General features: G+C 45.7%; 1 protein-coding gene across 1 annotated transcript in view; it reads left to right on the forward strand.

Annotated features, from left to right (window-relative positions):
- The window catches only part of IRAK1BP1 (interleukin 1 receptor associated kinase 1 binding protein 1), a 41,362-nt gene extending 28,953 nt beyond the window's left edge, over positions 1-12,409 (forward strand). The window contains exons 3-4 of the mRNA XM_063916853.1: positions 11,607-11,737; positions 12,115-12,409. Of these exons, the coding sequence (XP_063772923.1) occupies positions 11,607-11,737; positions 12,115-12,370 (387 nt within the window). The 3' untranslated portion in view covers positions 12,371-12,409. The remainder of the gene's footprint in view (positions 1-11,606; positions 11,738-12,114) is intronic.
- Positions 12,410-13,539: the final 1,130 nt, after the last annotated feature.

Genomic DNA, 13,539 nt, shown 5'->3' on the forward strand with positions numbered 1-13,539 from the left:
CAAGCCTCAGTTAGATTTTTGTGCCCGAACGAGAAGGGTGCAAGCTAGGTGGCTCTCCTGAGCTGCTTAGAAGTAAAAGTTTAAATAGGTTTTTTATTTTCAGTGAGTCCTGCTGGCAACAGGCTCACTGCATCGAGGGACTAAGGGGAGAAGAAGCGAACTCACCTGACTGCAGAGTGGATTGGGCTTCTTGGCTACTGGACATTAGCTCCAGAGGGACGATCACAGGTTCAGCCTGGATGGGTCCCGGAGCCGCGCCGCCGGCCCCCTTACAGAGCCAGAAGAGCGAAGAGGTCCGGAGAAAGCGGCGGCAGAAGACGTTCCTGTCTTCAAATAAGGTAGCGCACAGCACTGCAGCTGTGCGCCATTGCTCTCAGCACACTTCACACTCCGGTCACTGAGGGTGCAGGGCGCTGGGGGGGGGCGCCCTGAGACGCAATAAAAACGATATAAAAACCTTATATGGCTAAAAAAAAAAATGCATCACATATAGCTCCTGGGCTATATGGATGCATTTATCCCCTGCCAGTTTCCTGAAAAAAGCGGGAGAAAAGGCCGCCGTGAAGGGGGCGGAGCCTTTCTCCTCAGCACACAAGCGCCATTTTCTTTCACAGCTCCGGTGGAAGGACGGCTCCCTGACTCTCCCCTGCAGACTACACTACAGAAACAGGGTAAAACAAGAGAGGGGGGGCACTATTGGCAGCTAATATATAATACAGCAGCTATAAAGGGAGTAACACTTTTATATAAGGTTATCCCTGTATATATATAGCGCTCTGGTGTGTGCTGGCAAACTCTCCCTCTGTCTCCCCAAAGGGCTAGTGGGGTCCTGTCCTCTATCAGAGCATTCCGTGTGTGTGTGCTGGGTGTCGGTACGATTGTGTCGACATGTATGAGGAGGAAAATGATGTGGAAGCAGAGCAATTGCCTGTGTTAGTGATGTCACCCCCTAGGGATTCGACACCTGACTGGATGGTAGTAATTAAAGAATTACGTGACAATGTCAGCACTTTGCAAAAAACTGTTGACGACATGAGACAGCCGACAAATCAATTAGTGCCTGTTCAGGCGTCTCAGACACCGTCAGGGGCGCTAAAACGCCGTTACCTCAGATGGTCGACACAGACCCTGACACGGATACTGAATCCAGTGTCGACGGTGACGAGACAAACGTAATGTCCAGTAGGGCCACACGTTACATGATCACGGCAATGAAGGACAAGTGGCGTTACCGTCTCCTGATACGGCCGCTCTCAAGGAACCAGCTGATAGAAGGCTGGAAAATATCTTAAAAAGTATATACACACATACCGGTGTTATACTGCGACCAGCGATCGCCTCAGCCTGGATGTGCAGCGCTGGAGTGGCTTGGTCGGATTCCCTGACTGAAAATATTGATACCCTGGATAGGGACAGTATATTATTAACTATAGAGCATTTAAAGGATGCATTACTATATATGCGAGATGCACAGAGGGATATTTGCACCCTGGCATCAAGAGTAAGTGCGATGTCCATTTCTGCCAGAAGAACGTTATGGACGCGACAGTGGTCAGGTGATGCGGATTCCAAACGACATATGGAAGTATTGCCGTATAAAGGGGAGGAGTTATTTGGGGTCGGTCTATCGGACCTGGTGGCCACGGCAACGGCTGGAAAATCCACCTTTTTACCCCAGGTCACCTCTCAGCAGAAAAAGACACCGTCTTTTCAAACCCAGTCCTTTCGTCCCTATAAGGGCAAGAGGGGAAAAGGCCGCTCATTCCTGCCCCGGGGCAGAGGAAGGGGAAAAAGACTGCACCATGCAGCCTCTTCCCAGGAGCAGAAGCCCTCCCCCGCTTCTGCCAAGTCCTCAGCATGACGCTGGGGCTCTGCAAGCAGACTCGGGCACGGTGGGGGGCCGTCTCAAGAATTTCAGCGCGCAGTGGGCTCACTCGCAAGTGGACCCCTGGATCCTGCAGGTAGTATCACAGGGGTACAAATTGGAATTCGAGACGTCTCCCCCTCGCCGGTTCCTGAAGTCTGCTCTACCAACGTCTCCCTCCGACAGGGAGGCAGTATTGGAAGCTATTCACAAGCTGTATTCCCAGCAGGTGATAATCAAGGTACCCCTCCTACAACAGGGAAAGGGGTATTATTCCACGCTGTTTGTGGTACCGAAGCCGGACGGCTCGGTGAGACCAATTTTAAATCTAAAATCTTTGAACACTTACATAAAAAGGTTCAAATTCAAGATGGAGTCACTCAGAGCAGTGATAGCGAACCTGGAAGAAGGGGACTATATGGTATCTTCTAGACATCAAGGATGCTTATCTCCATGTCCCAATCTACCCTTCTCACCAAGGGTACCTCAGGTTTGTGATACAAAACTGTCATTATCAGTTTCAGACGCTGCCGTTTGGATTGTCCACGGCACCACGGGTCTTTACCAAGGTAATGGCCGAAATGATGATTCTTCTTCGAAGAAAAGGCGTATTAATTATCCCTTACTTGGACAATCTCCTGATAAGGGCAAGGTCCAGGGAACAGTTAGAGGTCGGAGTAGCACTATCTCAGGTAGTGCTACGTCAGCACGGGTGGATTCTAAATATCCCAAAATCACAGCTGATTCCAACAACACGTCTACTGTTCCTAGGGATGATTCTGGACACAGTCCAGAAAAAGGTGTTTCTCCCGGAGGAGAAGGCCAGGGAGTTATCCGAGCTAGCCAGGAACCTCCTAAAACCAGGACAAGTGTCAGTGCATCAGTGCACGAGAGTCCTGGGAAAAATGGTGGCTTCTTACGAAGCGATTCCATTCGGAAGATTCCATGCAAGAACTTTTCAGTGGGATCTGCTGGACAAATGGTCCGGATCGCATCTTCAGATGCATCAGCGGATAACCCTATCTCCAAGGACAAGGGTATCTCTCCTGTGGTGGTTACAGAAGGCTCATTTTCTAGAGGGCCGCAGATTCGGCATTCAGGATTGGATGCTGGTAACCACGGATGCCAGCCTGAGAGGCTGGGGAGCAGTCACACAGGGAAGAAATTTCCAGGGCTTGTGGTCAAGCATGGAAACGTCTCTTCACATAAATATCCTAGAGCTAAGGGCCATTTACAATGCCCTAAGTCAAGCAAGGCCTCTGCTTCAGGGTCAACCGGTATTGATCCAGTCGGACAACATCACGGCTGTCGCCCACGTAAACAGACAGGGCGGCACAAGAAGCAGGAGGGCAATGGCAGAAGCTGCAAGGATTCTCCGCTGGGCGGAAAATCATGTGATAGCACTGTCAGCAGTGTTCATTCCGGGAGTGGACAACTGGGAAGCAGACTTCCTCAGCAGACACGATCTTCACCCGGGGGAGTGGGGACTTCACCCAGAAGTCTTCCACATGATTGTGAACCGTTGGGAAAAACCAAAGGTGGACATGATGGCGTCCCGCCTCAACAAAAAACTGGACAGATATTGCGCCAGGTCAAGGGACCCTCAGGCAATAGTGGTGGACGCTCTGGTAACTCCGTGGGTTTTCCAGTCGGTATATGTGTTTCCTCCTCTTCCTCTCATACCAAAAGTACTGAGAATCATAAGAAGGAGAGGAGTAAGAACGATACTCGTGGCTCCGGATTGGCCAAGAAGAACTTGGTACCCGGAGCTGCAAGAGATGCTCACGGAGGACCCGTGGCCTCTACCTCTAAGGAAGGACCTGCTCCAGCAGGGACCTTGTCTGTTCCAAGACTTACCGCGGCTGCGTTTGACGGCATGGCGGTTGAACGCCGGATCCTGAAGGAAAAAGGCATTCCAGATGAAGTCATCCCTACCCTGATCAAGGCCAGGAAGGATGTAACTGCAAAACATTATCATCGCATTTGGCGAAAATATGTTGCGTGGTGTGAGGCCAAGAAGGCCCCTACGGAGGAATTTCAACTGGGTCGTTTCCTACATTTCCTGCAAGCAGGATTGTCTATGGGCCTAAAATTAGGATCCATTAAGGTTCAAATTTCGGCCCTGTCGATCTTCTTCCAGAAAGAACTGGCTTCAGTGCCTGAAGTTCAGACGTTTGTCAAAGGGGTACTGCATATACAGCCTCTTTTTGTGCCTCCAGTGGCACCTTGGGATCTCAATGTAGTTTTAGGGTTCCTAAAATCACATTGGTTTGAACCACTTGCCACAGTGGATTTGAAATATCTCACATGGAAAGTGGTAATGCTGTTGGCCCTGGCTTCAGCCAGGCGCGTATCAGAATTGGCGGCTTTATCCTATAAAAGCCCATACCTGATATTTCTTTCGGATAGGGCGGAATTGAGGACTCGTCCTCAATTTCTCCCTAAGGTGGTTTCAGCGTTTCACATGAATCAACCTATTGTGGTACCTGTGGCTACTAGGGACTTGGAGGACTCCAAGTTGCTGGACGTAGTCAGGGCCCTGAAAATATATGTTTCCAGGACGGCTGGAGTCAGAAAATCTGACTCGCTGTTTATACTGTATGCACCCAACAAGCTGGGTGCTCCTGCTTCTAAGCAGACGATTGCTCGTTGGATTTGTAGTACAATTCAACTTGCACATTCTGTGGCAGGCCTGCCACAGCCAAAATCTGTTAAAGCCCATTCCACAAGGAAGGTGGGCTCATCTTGGGCGGCTGCCCGAGGGGTCTCGGCTTTACAACTTTGCCGAGCAGCTACTTGGTCAGGGGCAAACACGTTTGCTAAATTCTACAAATTTGATACCCTGGCTGAGGAGGACCTGGAGTTCTCTCATTCGGTGCTGCAGAGTCATCCGCACTCTCCCGCCCGTTTGGGAGCTTTGGTATAATCCCCATGGTCCTTACGGAGTTCCCAGCATCCACTAGGACGTCAGAGAAAATAAGAATTTACTTACCGATAATTCTATTTCTCGTAGTCCGTAGTGGATGCTGGGCGCCCATCCCAAGTGCGGATTGTCTGCAATACTTGTATATAGTTATGGTTACAAACAAATCGGGTTGTTTATTGTTGGAAGCCATCTTTTCAGAGGCTCCTACGGTTATCATACTGTTAACTGGGTTCAGATCACGAGTTGTACGGTGTGATTGGTGTGGCTGGTATGAGTCTTACCCGGGATTCAAGATCCTTCCTTATTATGTACGCTCGTCCGGGCACAGTATCTTAACTGAGGCTTGGAGGAGGGTCATAGGGGGAGGAGCCAGTGCACACCAGCTAGTCTAAAGCTTTTACTTTTTGTGCCCAGTCTCCTGCGGAGCCGCTATTCCCCATGGTCCTTACGGAGTTCCCAGCATCCACTACGGACTACGAGAAATAGAATTATCGGTAAGTAAATTCTTATTTTTTTTGTAAAATTCTATCGGTTCGACACCTTGGCCAGGGATGACCTTCAGTTTGGTCAGGCGGTTTTACAGGGGTCTCAGTACTCTCCCACCCGTTTGGGAGCTTTGGGACTACCCCATGGTACTAAAGTACAGATCCCCAGTATCGACTAGGACGTTAGAGAAAATAGGAATTTAATAGCTACCGGTAATTCCTTTTCTCGTAGTCCATAGTGGATACTGGGCGCCCTCCTCAGTGCTTTGATTCCTGCTTACCTGAGTATTTGGTTGGCTCGCCGTTGCGGTCCTTTTATTTTGTTGGGATAGCTGTGCTATCCTGGTTGGGTTGGTGTTGCTATCCTCGGTTCTGGTTAGCGCCCTCCTTTTGGTTATGGTTGTGTGTTGGCTTGTTGCCTCACCACTGTTGTATTTCTTCCTTCTCTCGTGGTATGTCCGTCTCCTTGGGCACAGTTTTCGTAGACTGAGTCTGGCAGGAGGGGCATAGAGGGGAGGAGCCAGCACACATACACGCACTAAAGGTTTTAAAGTGCCAGGCTCCTGTGGACCCGATCTATACCCCATGGTACTAAAGTACAGATCCCCAGTATCCACTACAGACTATGAGAAAAGGAATTACCGGTAGGTATTAAATTCCTATGTTTTTTGTAGTGTTTGCTTTTGAATCACCTGTATGACCTTTGAGTTCTCGTGTTGTAACTTGTAAAAACCTCCTGAGATTCTGATGCAGTGACAATGGGAAAGAATGCATGCTGTATCAGAAACCACATGGGTGTGTTGAGTAATATCATCTACCACGATTATCATATCATTACAAAAGTGGAGCCACTTTATTCAGTCCTTTGTAATCGATGGTCACCAGGATCCAGCTAGCTAGTTCTCTTTATATATCCATGCTCACAATTTTGTCTCGCTAGTAGAGAGGAAAAATGTGCATTAAATAAAGGACCTTGTCTTAACTGTAACGACATGCATTTTGTGCTTTGAGGGGGAATTTAATTAACCAGGGTAAATTACCATGGCTAATTGATCCCCAAGGGTAATTCAATAGAAGGTGATAGCAGGCATTATCAGGGAGTTTGTTTCACCTGGCAGAAGAAAGAAAATCTGCAATAAGTGCCGTGTTTTCGGAGCCGTAATTGCAAAAACACATAGGGAACTTATCAGGGAACTTATCCCGGATCCTGTGTGTTTTCGAATGAAAACGGGTACCATTTTCTGCCAAAAAAACAGGCATATGACTTTGTATTAACAGTATATGGGCCTAGTTTACTACATGACACCATCATCCGTTTCTACTTGTACCTATAGTTGGCGCAAATGATACACCTCCTTACAGGCATATGTTCTTACTTACTGATCTGTATTTGAGAGAACACATCCTTACCAAAGTTTGCCTACCTGAGAAAACTTGTTCCCTCCCTATTAAACGTGTACAGATCTGTTTTTGCATGCATTCACTTTTCATGTGCAGTACGAATTTACAAAAACTATTGTAGTAAACACTCAGAATTCACCCTATTATGTCTTGTATTATAGATTTTTTTATAAAGTGCTCTCTGTATATAGTGCAAATCCAAGACCATTTCTGTGACCTAGTTTACTCATAACATACCACGGGATCAGTACTAAATCCCGCTGGACGGGATCCCGGCGGTCGAAATACCGACGCCGGAATCCCGACCACACAATCCCGACAGGGGTGGCGAGCGGAACGCAGCCCCTTGCGGGCTCGCTTCGCTCGCCACGCTGCGGTCACGGTACCTCGCTACGCTCGGCACACTAATTTATTCTCCCTCTATGGGTGTCGTGGACACCCACGGAGGGAGAATATGTCGGGATTGTGCCGGTCGGGATTCCGGCGTCGGTATTTCGACCGCCGGGATTCCGTCCAGCGGGATGTTGACCGCATCCCCATACCACCTATGAAATGTGGGTTTATTAGGCATATCCAAGGTTTATATTGTGACCAGTGCATGGACACACAGGCCGAGGTCATCAAATCAAAATTCCTTCTATTTGAATTTAATCCGAGTGGTTGTTCGGCAGTTTCAGCTTGGGCAAATGAATAAAGCTGGTGACTAGCTGGTATGCTACAAGCACAGACTTTGGAGCAGAGCCTTAATGCTGTAATACACTGTCATTTAAGTTCTCTTTCACACTTTTTTCTTTTCGGATCTCAAAGTAAATCAGAATACTAACCCAGTCTCCAATTTCATAATTCATATCGCACTGAGAGCACTCTATCTGCACATACTTCTTTCCTGTACTTATTTTGCATGATTTTCTGACTTCAAGTACGTGTAGTTTATTTTTATTCTCTATTCTGGTACACACTGGAGCTGACGTGGAATTGAACTTACATCAGGGTGCATAACAAAATATGTAAACTGTCCCTGTGCAACGCATATGCAGACGTGATGAAATCAGACAGTAGCACCTGTCTGCATTATGAAAGGCGGTGTGATGCACGCAGAACCACACATATGTATATATTACCTGCCAAAGCAGTGCCAATCGAAGTGCCTGAGGACAAGTGCTAATACGGGCTGATGTTCAGGACAATCGCCAGCAGTACCTACTGTAATTGCTTCTTATTGACCGATTGATAACTGCTGAAGCTGATAGGTGCTTTCTTCATTGCATGTATATATATTATATGGTTTGTAGGTATATTTTAGCATTTTTATTTTATTTTCTTTTTTTACTTTTAATACGTAAAGAGAGTGTTATCTGCTGTTAGAATAATAGGCTGCTCAACACAGGCGCTAATCAAGGTAACAAATCATTACATTACATCAGTCAATCTTTATAGGTCACACCCTTAAGTGAGCCACGCTTAAAAATCCTATATAATAAAGGGCGTACACTGCTCCTCAGCTCTATGGGGGTAATTAAAGTATTTTGCTCAACGGTGGCCACTATATAGCGCCCAACAGAGCAATTCAAGTGTTGTTCAGGAGTGCAGAGCCACTGGCGCTGACAGTAATGTTGTTCCGTCATTTTGACTGGCTGGTAACTAGTAAAATGAATAAAATATCACCCCTGGGTTGGTCATTGTTAGAGTCTTGAACGCCTCCCCAAATCCTAGATAGTGCAGAGCTGCATAAGGTCCCAGAAACCAGTAGTCCAAATCAGGGTCAGCACTCTTACAGTCCCAAAAGTCCACCAATAATACATGGGCCAAACATCACCTGGCTTAACGAGTTTCAGACACTAATAAGGACCAACCCAGGAGTGATATCTACTGCATGTTATATGCTATCTAGGTTAAAATAAGAGTGCTCTGGAGAAATCAATCCTATTTGTTTTTCTGGAAGGTGTTTGCATTATTTTTCTGTGGGGGTAATTCAGCTGCAAAAATCCAGTGTGTGCAGTCTCCACTCAGCCCAGGACTTACTCCTACAGTGCGATCAGAAGAGGCTGATCGGAGCCGGCGCTGACGTCAGACACCCTCCCTGAAAACGCTTGGGAACGCCTGTGTTTTTCCAGACACTCCTAGAAAGCTGTCAGTTACCACCCACAAATGGCCTCTTCCTGTCAATCACCTTGTGAACGCCAGTGGAATCGGAATCTTCACACCATCCTGTCGCTGTTCAGCGATACCTGTTGTTTGGCAAGGCACGTGTGAATTGCGGTGCATACACATGTGCAGTCTATCGATGATTGCCTGCTGTGTGATAAGGTACAGCAGCGATCAGATCTGAATCACTCACTAAGTTTTTATGTTTACCTGACTCTGAGTCATTTAGTGCTACGGAAGTTATAAAGTGAATCAACAAAGCCCCCAAGGATTGAGTTGTGGAAATTTCCTGTAATAGTGTGCTATTCAAGGAAAGAGAAATTTGTGTATGCACTAGGAGGACTTATTATTATTATTTTATTATTATCCTTTATTTATATGGCGTCACAAGGGTTCCGCAGCGCCCAATTACAGAGTACAAATGCACATAAAAAATAGGAAAACGGTGACTTACAGTTGAAGACAATATAGGACAAGTACAGGGCAACTAAGCATAACTACACCCGTAAACATAGAGATAAGTTCCAGGTGGTCAAAAAACTCTGGGATCTGGGCAGTTGAGGATTATTAAAGTAAGAAAAGTATAAGCACATGAGGGAAGAGGGCCCTACTCGTGAGAGCTTACATTCTAAGGGGAGGGGTAGACAGACAGGGATGACACAGATGGGGTACATAGAGAGCGTGGAACAGAGGGTTATGTTGAGATTTGGCTAGGTTTGGTAAAGAAATGGGTCTTAAGAGCCCGTTTGAAGTTTTGTAGAGAGGTGGAGAGTCTGAGGGGGAGAGGTAAAGAATTCCAGAGAAAGGGAGCAGCACATGAAAAATCTTGAAGATAGGAGTGGGAGGAAGTAATCAGAAGACAGGAGAGTCGGCGTGCATTAGCAGACCGAAGAGGACGGGTGGGAGAGTAAAGGGAGAGAAGGTCAGAGATGTAGATGGGAGAGGAGTGGGTGAGTGCTTTGTAAGTGAGTGTGAGAAGTTTGAATTGGATTCTGAAAGGGAAGGGAAGCCAGTGGAGGGCCTGTAGGAGAGGGGAGGTAGACGTAGTGCGTTTGGTGAGGAAGATGAGCCGGGCAGCAGCATTGAGGATAGATTGGAGTGGAGAGAGGTAATTGTCAGGGAGGCCAGTTAAGAGGAGATTACAGTAGTCCAGTCTGGAAATAATCAGTGAGTGAATAATGATCTTAGTGGCATCCTGGGTGAGAAAAGGTCTGATTCTAGAAATGTTTTTGAGATGAAAATGACAGGTTTGTGAGAGGTGCTGAATGTGTGGTTTGAAGGAGAGGGAGGAGTCAAGGATTACGCCAAGACAGCGTACTTGGGGGCTAGGGGAGATAGTCGTGCCATCAATGGATAATGAGATTGTGGGAGGTGAGGCTGTGCGGGAGGGTGGGAAGATGATCAGCTCAATCTTAGACATGTTGAGTTTAAGAAAGCGCTGAGACATCCAGGAAGAGATAGCAGAAAGACAGTTTGAGGTACGAGTGAGGAGAGCCGTGGAGAGATCAGGGGAGGAGAGGTAGATTTGAGTGTCATCAGCATAGAGGTGGTATTGGAAGTTAAAAGAACTAATGAGTTCACCTAAAGAGGACGTATAGAGAGAGAAAAGGAGAGGACCAAGAACAGAGCCTTGGGGGACACCAACAGTTAGTGGAAGTGGGGGGGAGGTAGCATCATGAGAGGAGACAGAGAAGGAACGATCAGAGAGGTAGGAGGACAGCCAGGATAGGGCAGTATCACGCAGACCAAGAGAGTGAAGGATTTGCAGAAGGAGAGGGTGGTCCAAAGTGTCAAAAGCAGCAGAGCGGTCAAGAAGAATAAGCAGAGAGTAGTGGCCCTTAGATTTGGCTGCATGGAGGTCATTGCAGACTTTTGTGAGGGCAGTTTCAGTGGAGTGGAGAGAATGGAAACCAGACTGGAATGGGTCAAGCAGTGAGTGAGAGGAAAGAAAGGCAGTGAGGCGATTATAGACAATACGCTCAAGAAGTTTGGAGGCAAAGGGGAGGAGAGAGATGGGTCGATAGTTGGAGAGTGTGTTAGGATCAAGGGTAGGTTTTTTAAGAATAGGGGAGACGAGCATGCTTGAAGGCAGAGGGGACAGTGCCTGATGAAAGGGAGAGATTGAGAAGGTGGGAACAGGCAGAAGGGGAGAAGTAGCGGAGGAGGTGGGAGGGGATAGGGTCGAGCGGGGAGGTTGTGGGGGGGGAGGAACGGATGAGGGCCATGACTTCCTCGCCAGATACATGGGAGAAAGATGTCAGAGTTGGTAAGAGGGAAGGGGAGGGGTGGCAAGGGATGGGTTATTGGGATAGTTTAAGTAAAGGACCACTTTTCATTAGGACTACGTACTTACCAATGAGAATTCTTCACCCACAGGGTTTTTTTTTCTCAATCTAAGATTTGGGAACTTTCACCACTTCCTTTTATTGTAAAAAGTGGCTCAATAACGCTGTGACCTGTAAAGATTGACTGATGTGATGTATTTTTACCTTGATTAGCGCCTATGTTGAGCAGTCCATTATTCTACATAATGTAATTTTTAGAATTGCGGTAAAAAAAAATCCCAGTCTCTCTGGCAACTATTTTTTAGGTTTATTGCACAGGTTTTAAGGTGAATTTTATTGTGTATATACTGTACTTTTCTTTCTAAACAAAATAAAGTTTAGATGTGTCTAGGTGCTGGTGCATAATTACACATAGTTTAGGATTTTTGCCCGAATTGGATTGGGCTCTAATTCCGTAACAGTTTTTACACATTTTGCTTTTTTTTTCATTCCATTTTCAGGTTAATGTTATTTTCAAGGATTTTGAAAAGCTGCAGGACATTTGCAACATGCTTGTTGAAAAATTGGACCATTCTGTATGCATTTCTTCACCCCAGTTCTATCACTCTCCAGAGAACATCGAAAAATTGAGGTATTTTATATCAATGTTTTATTGTAAGTTTAAAAGCTGTAGTCCACTCAGTATTTGTTATTCTCCTGAATTGTAAAATGCTGTAGAACAGGCATGTCCAAACTGCGGCCCTCCAGCTGTTGTGAAACTACATATCCCAGCATGCCCTGACACAGTTTTGCTGTCAAAGAATGCTAAAGCTGTGTCAGGGCATGCTGGGATGTGTAGTTTCTCAACAGCTGGAGGGCCTGCTGTAGAATATGCGTATACAATATAAATAAATTATGGTTTATATTGAAACCAAAGGGGCACAGTTTTGTTTAAATAAATTGTTGTTTTTACAATAGGATATTCCCTGACGTTTCTTAAATTAGATCTATCCTTTTTTTTTTTTTCAGACGTGAAGTATGTCTTCATGCAGTAAGTAACGCACGCCGGAAAGCCCAGGAAGTCTGCTGTATAGTTAGGCAATCACTTGGCAAGGCGCTAGTTATTAGAGAAGAGGAAATTAAGGAACTGGAGGATCAAACTGAGAGCAATTGTGCACCTTGCTCTATTCAACAAAAAATTAAAAGTGGTACAATTCATGCAGCATCAAAAGTATATGCAACTTTTGAAATAAAAGGAAAAGAGCGAAATAAAAAAAATTACTGAGACTTGTGAAATCTGTATAAAATGTTTTTTTTATGGCAAGACTCATTTGCTTCTTTTTTAACATAAGACTATCACTAAATTGTTCAGTTAAATAAAAAAAAAAATTTTTTTACTTGGATGACACTTTTTTGCATGAAGACTGCAGAAACTGGAGTCAGTGTGGATTTCTTTAACCATTCCTGCATCACATATTTCACTCCATCATATTTCAACAATTCCAGATATTGTACCTTCTTATAAATAGTCACAGATGTTTTTATAAAAGTACTTTTTATTCTTGTGAATCAGAGGATTCCATTTGTTAATTGTGTAAACATTTATGGATATATTTTTACTAAAGTTTGATTTTCATCAAGCTAAATCGATGTTGTTTCTGGGACTAAAACACAAGTACTAACATTTAAAAATGAATCTCCAAAAATCATTTGTTAGTACATGTGTGTTATACTGTAGCCCCTGAAATGCAATAACGTTTTTCATATCCCTGGTCCGTGTCTAGTAACACGACACCAGTATTTTGTGGCTGATATGACACCCAATGGCACAGGAAATTGTCTTAGTGCAGTTGCCAGAACAGACCATTTGGGTTGGCTATTCGGTATTTAGTGTAAAACTCTAAATTTGTGTACAACTAATAATAAGGAAAGGTGCCAGTATTCATTCCCTTCCTACATGTCTGAGTCAGGACCACCATGGCAGGTTACAAATGTACTTAATTTCTACATCAGAACATACAGATTGTTCCTGATGGCTTTAGGCATATTCATACCCCCATAGTATGCTTCCCCATATGCATTACAGCAACCAGGCAACAGCACAGGAAGTACCACATGACCAGTGTGTGGCAGTGAAAGATGGGAGAGGGGGAGGGGTAGTGCACACGCTCCATGGCTACACTGTCATAATTGGTGACCCATAGGGGCAGGGTGCATTTTTACAGTTTAAAAGTGGGCAGCCTAAACATTTTTCTCTGACGTTCTAGTGGATGCTGGGAACTCCGTAAGGACCATGGGGAATAGCGGCTCCGCAGGAGACTGGGCACAACTAAAAGAAAGCTTTTAGACTACCTGGTGTGCACTGGCTCCTCCCACTATGACCCTCCTCCAAGCCTCAGTTAGATTTCTGTGCCCGGCCGAGCTGGATGCACACTAGGGGCTCTCCTGAGCTCC

The sequence above is a fragment of the Pseudophryne corroboree genome, chromosome 4 (genome assembly GCF_028390025.1).
Source record: "Pseudophryne corroboree isolate aPseCor3 chromosome 4, aPseCor3.hap2, whole genome shotgun sequence".
Taxonomy (NCBI): Eukaryota; Metazoa; Chordata; class Amphibia; order Anura; family Myobatrachidae; genus Pseudophryne; species Pseudophryne corroboree.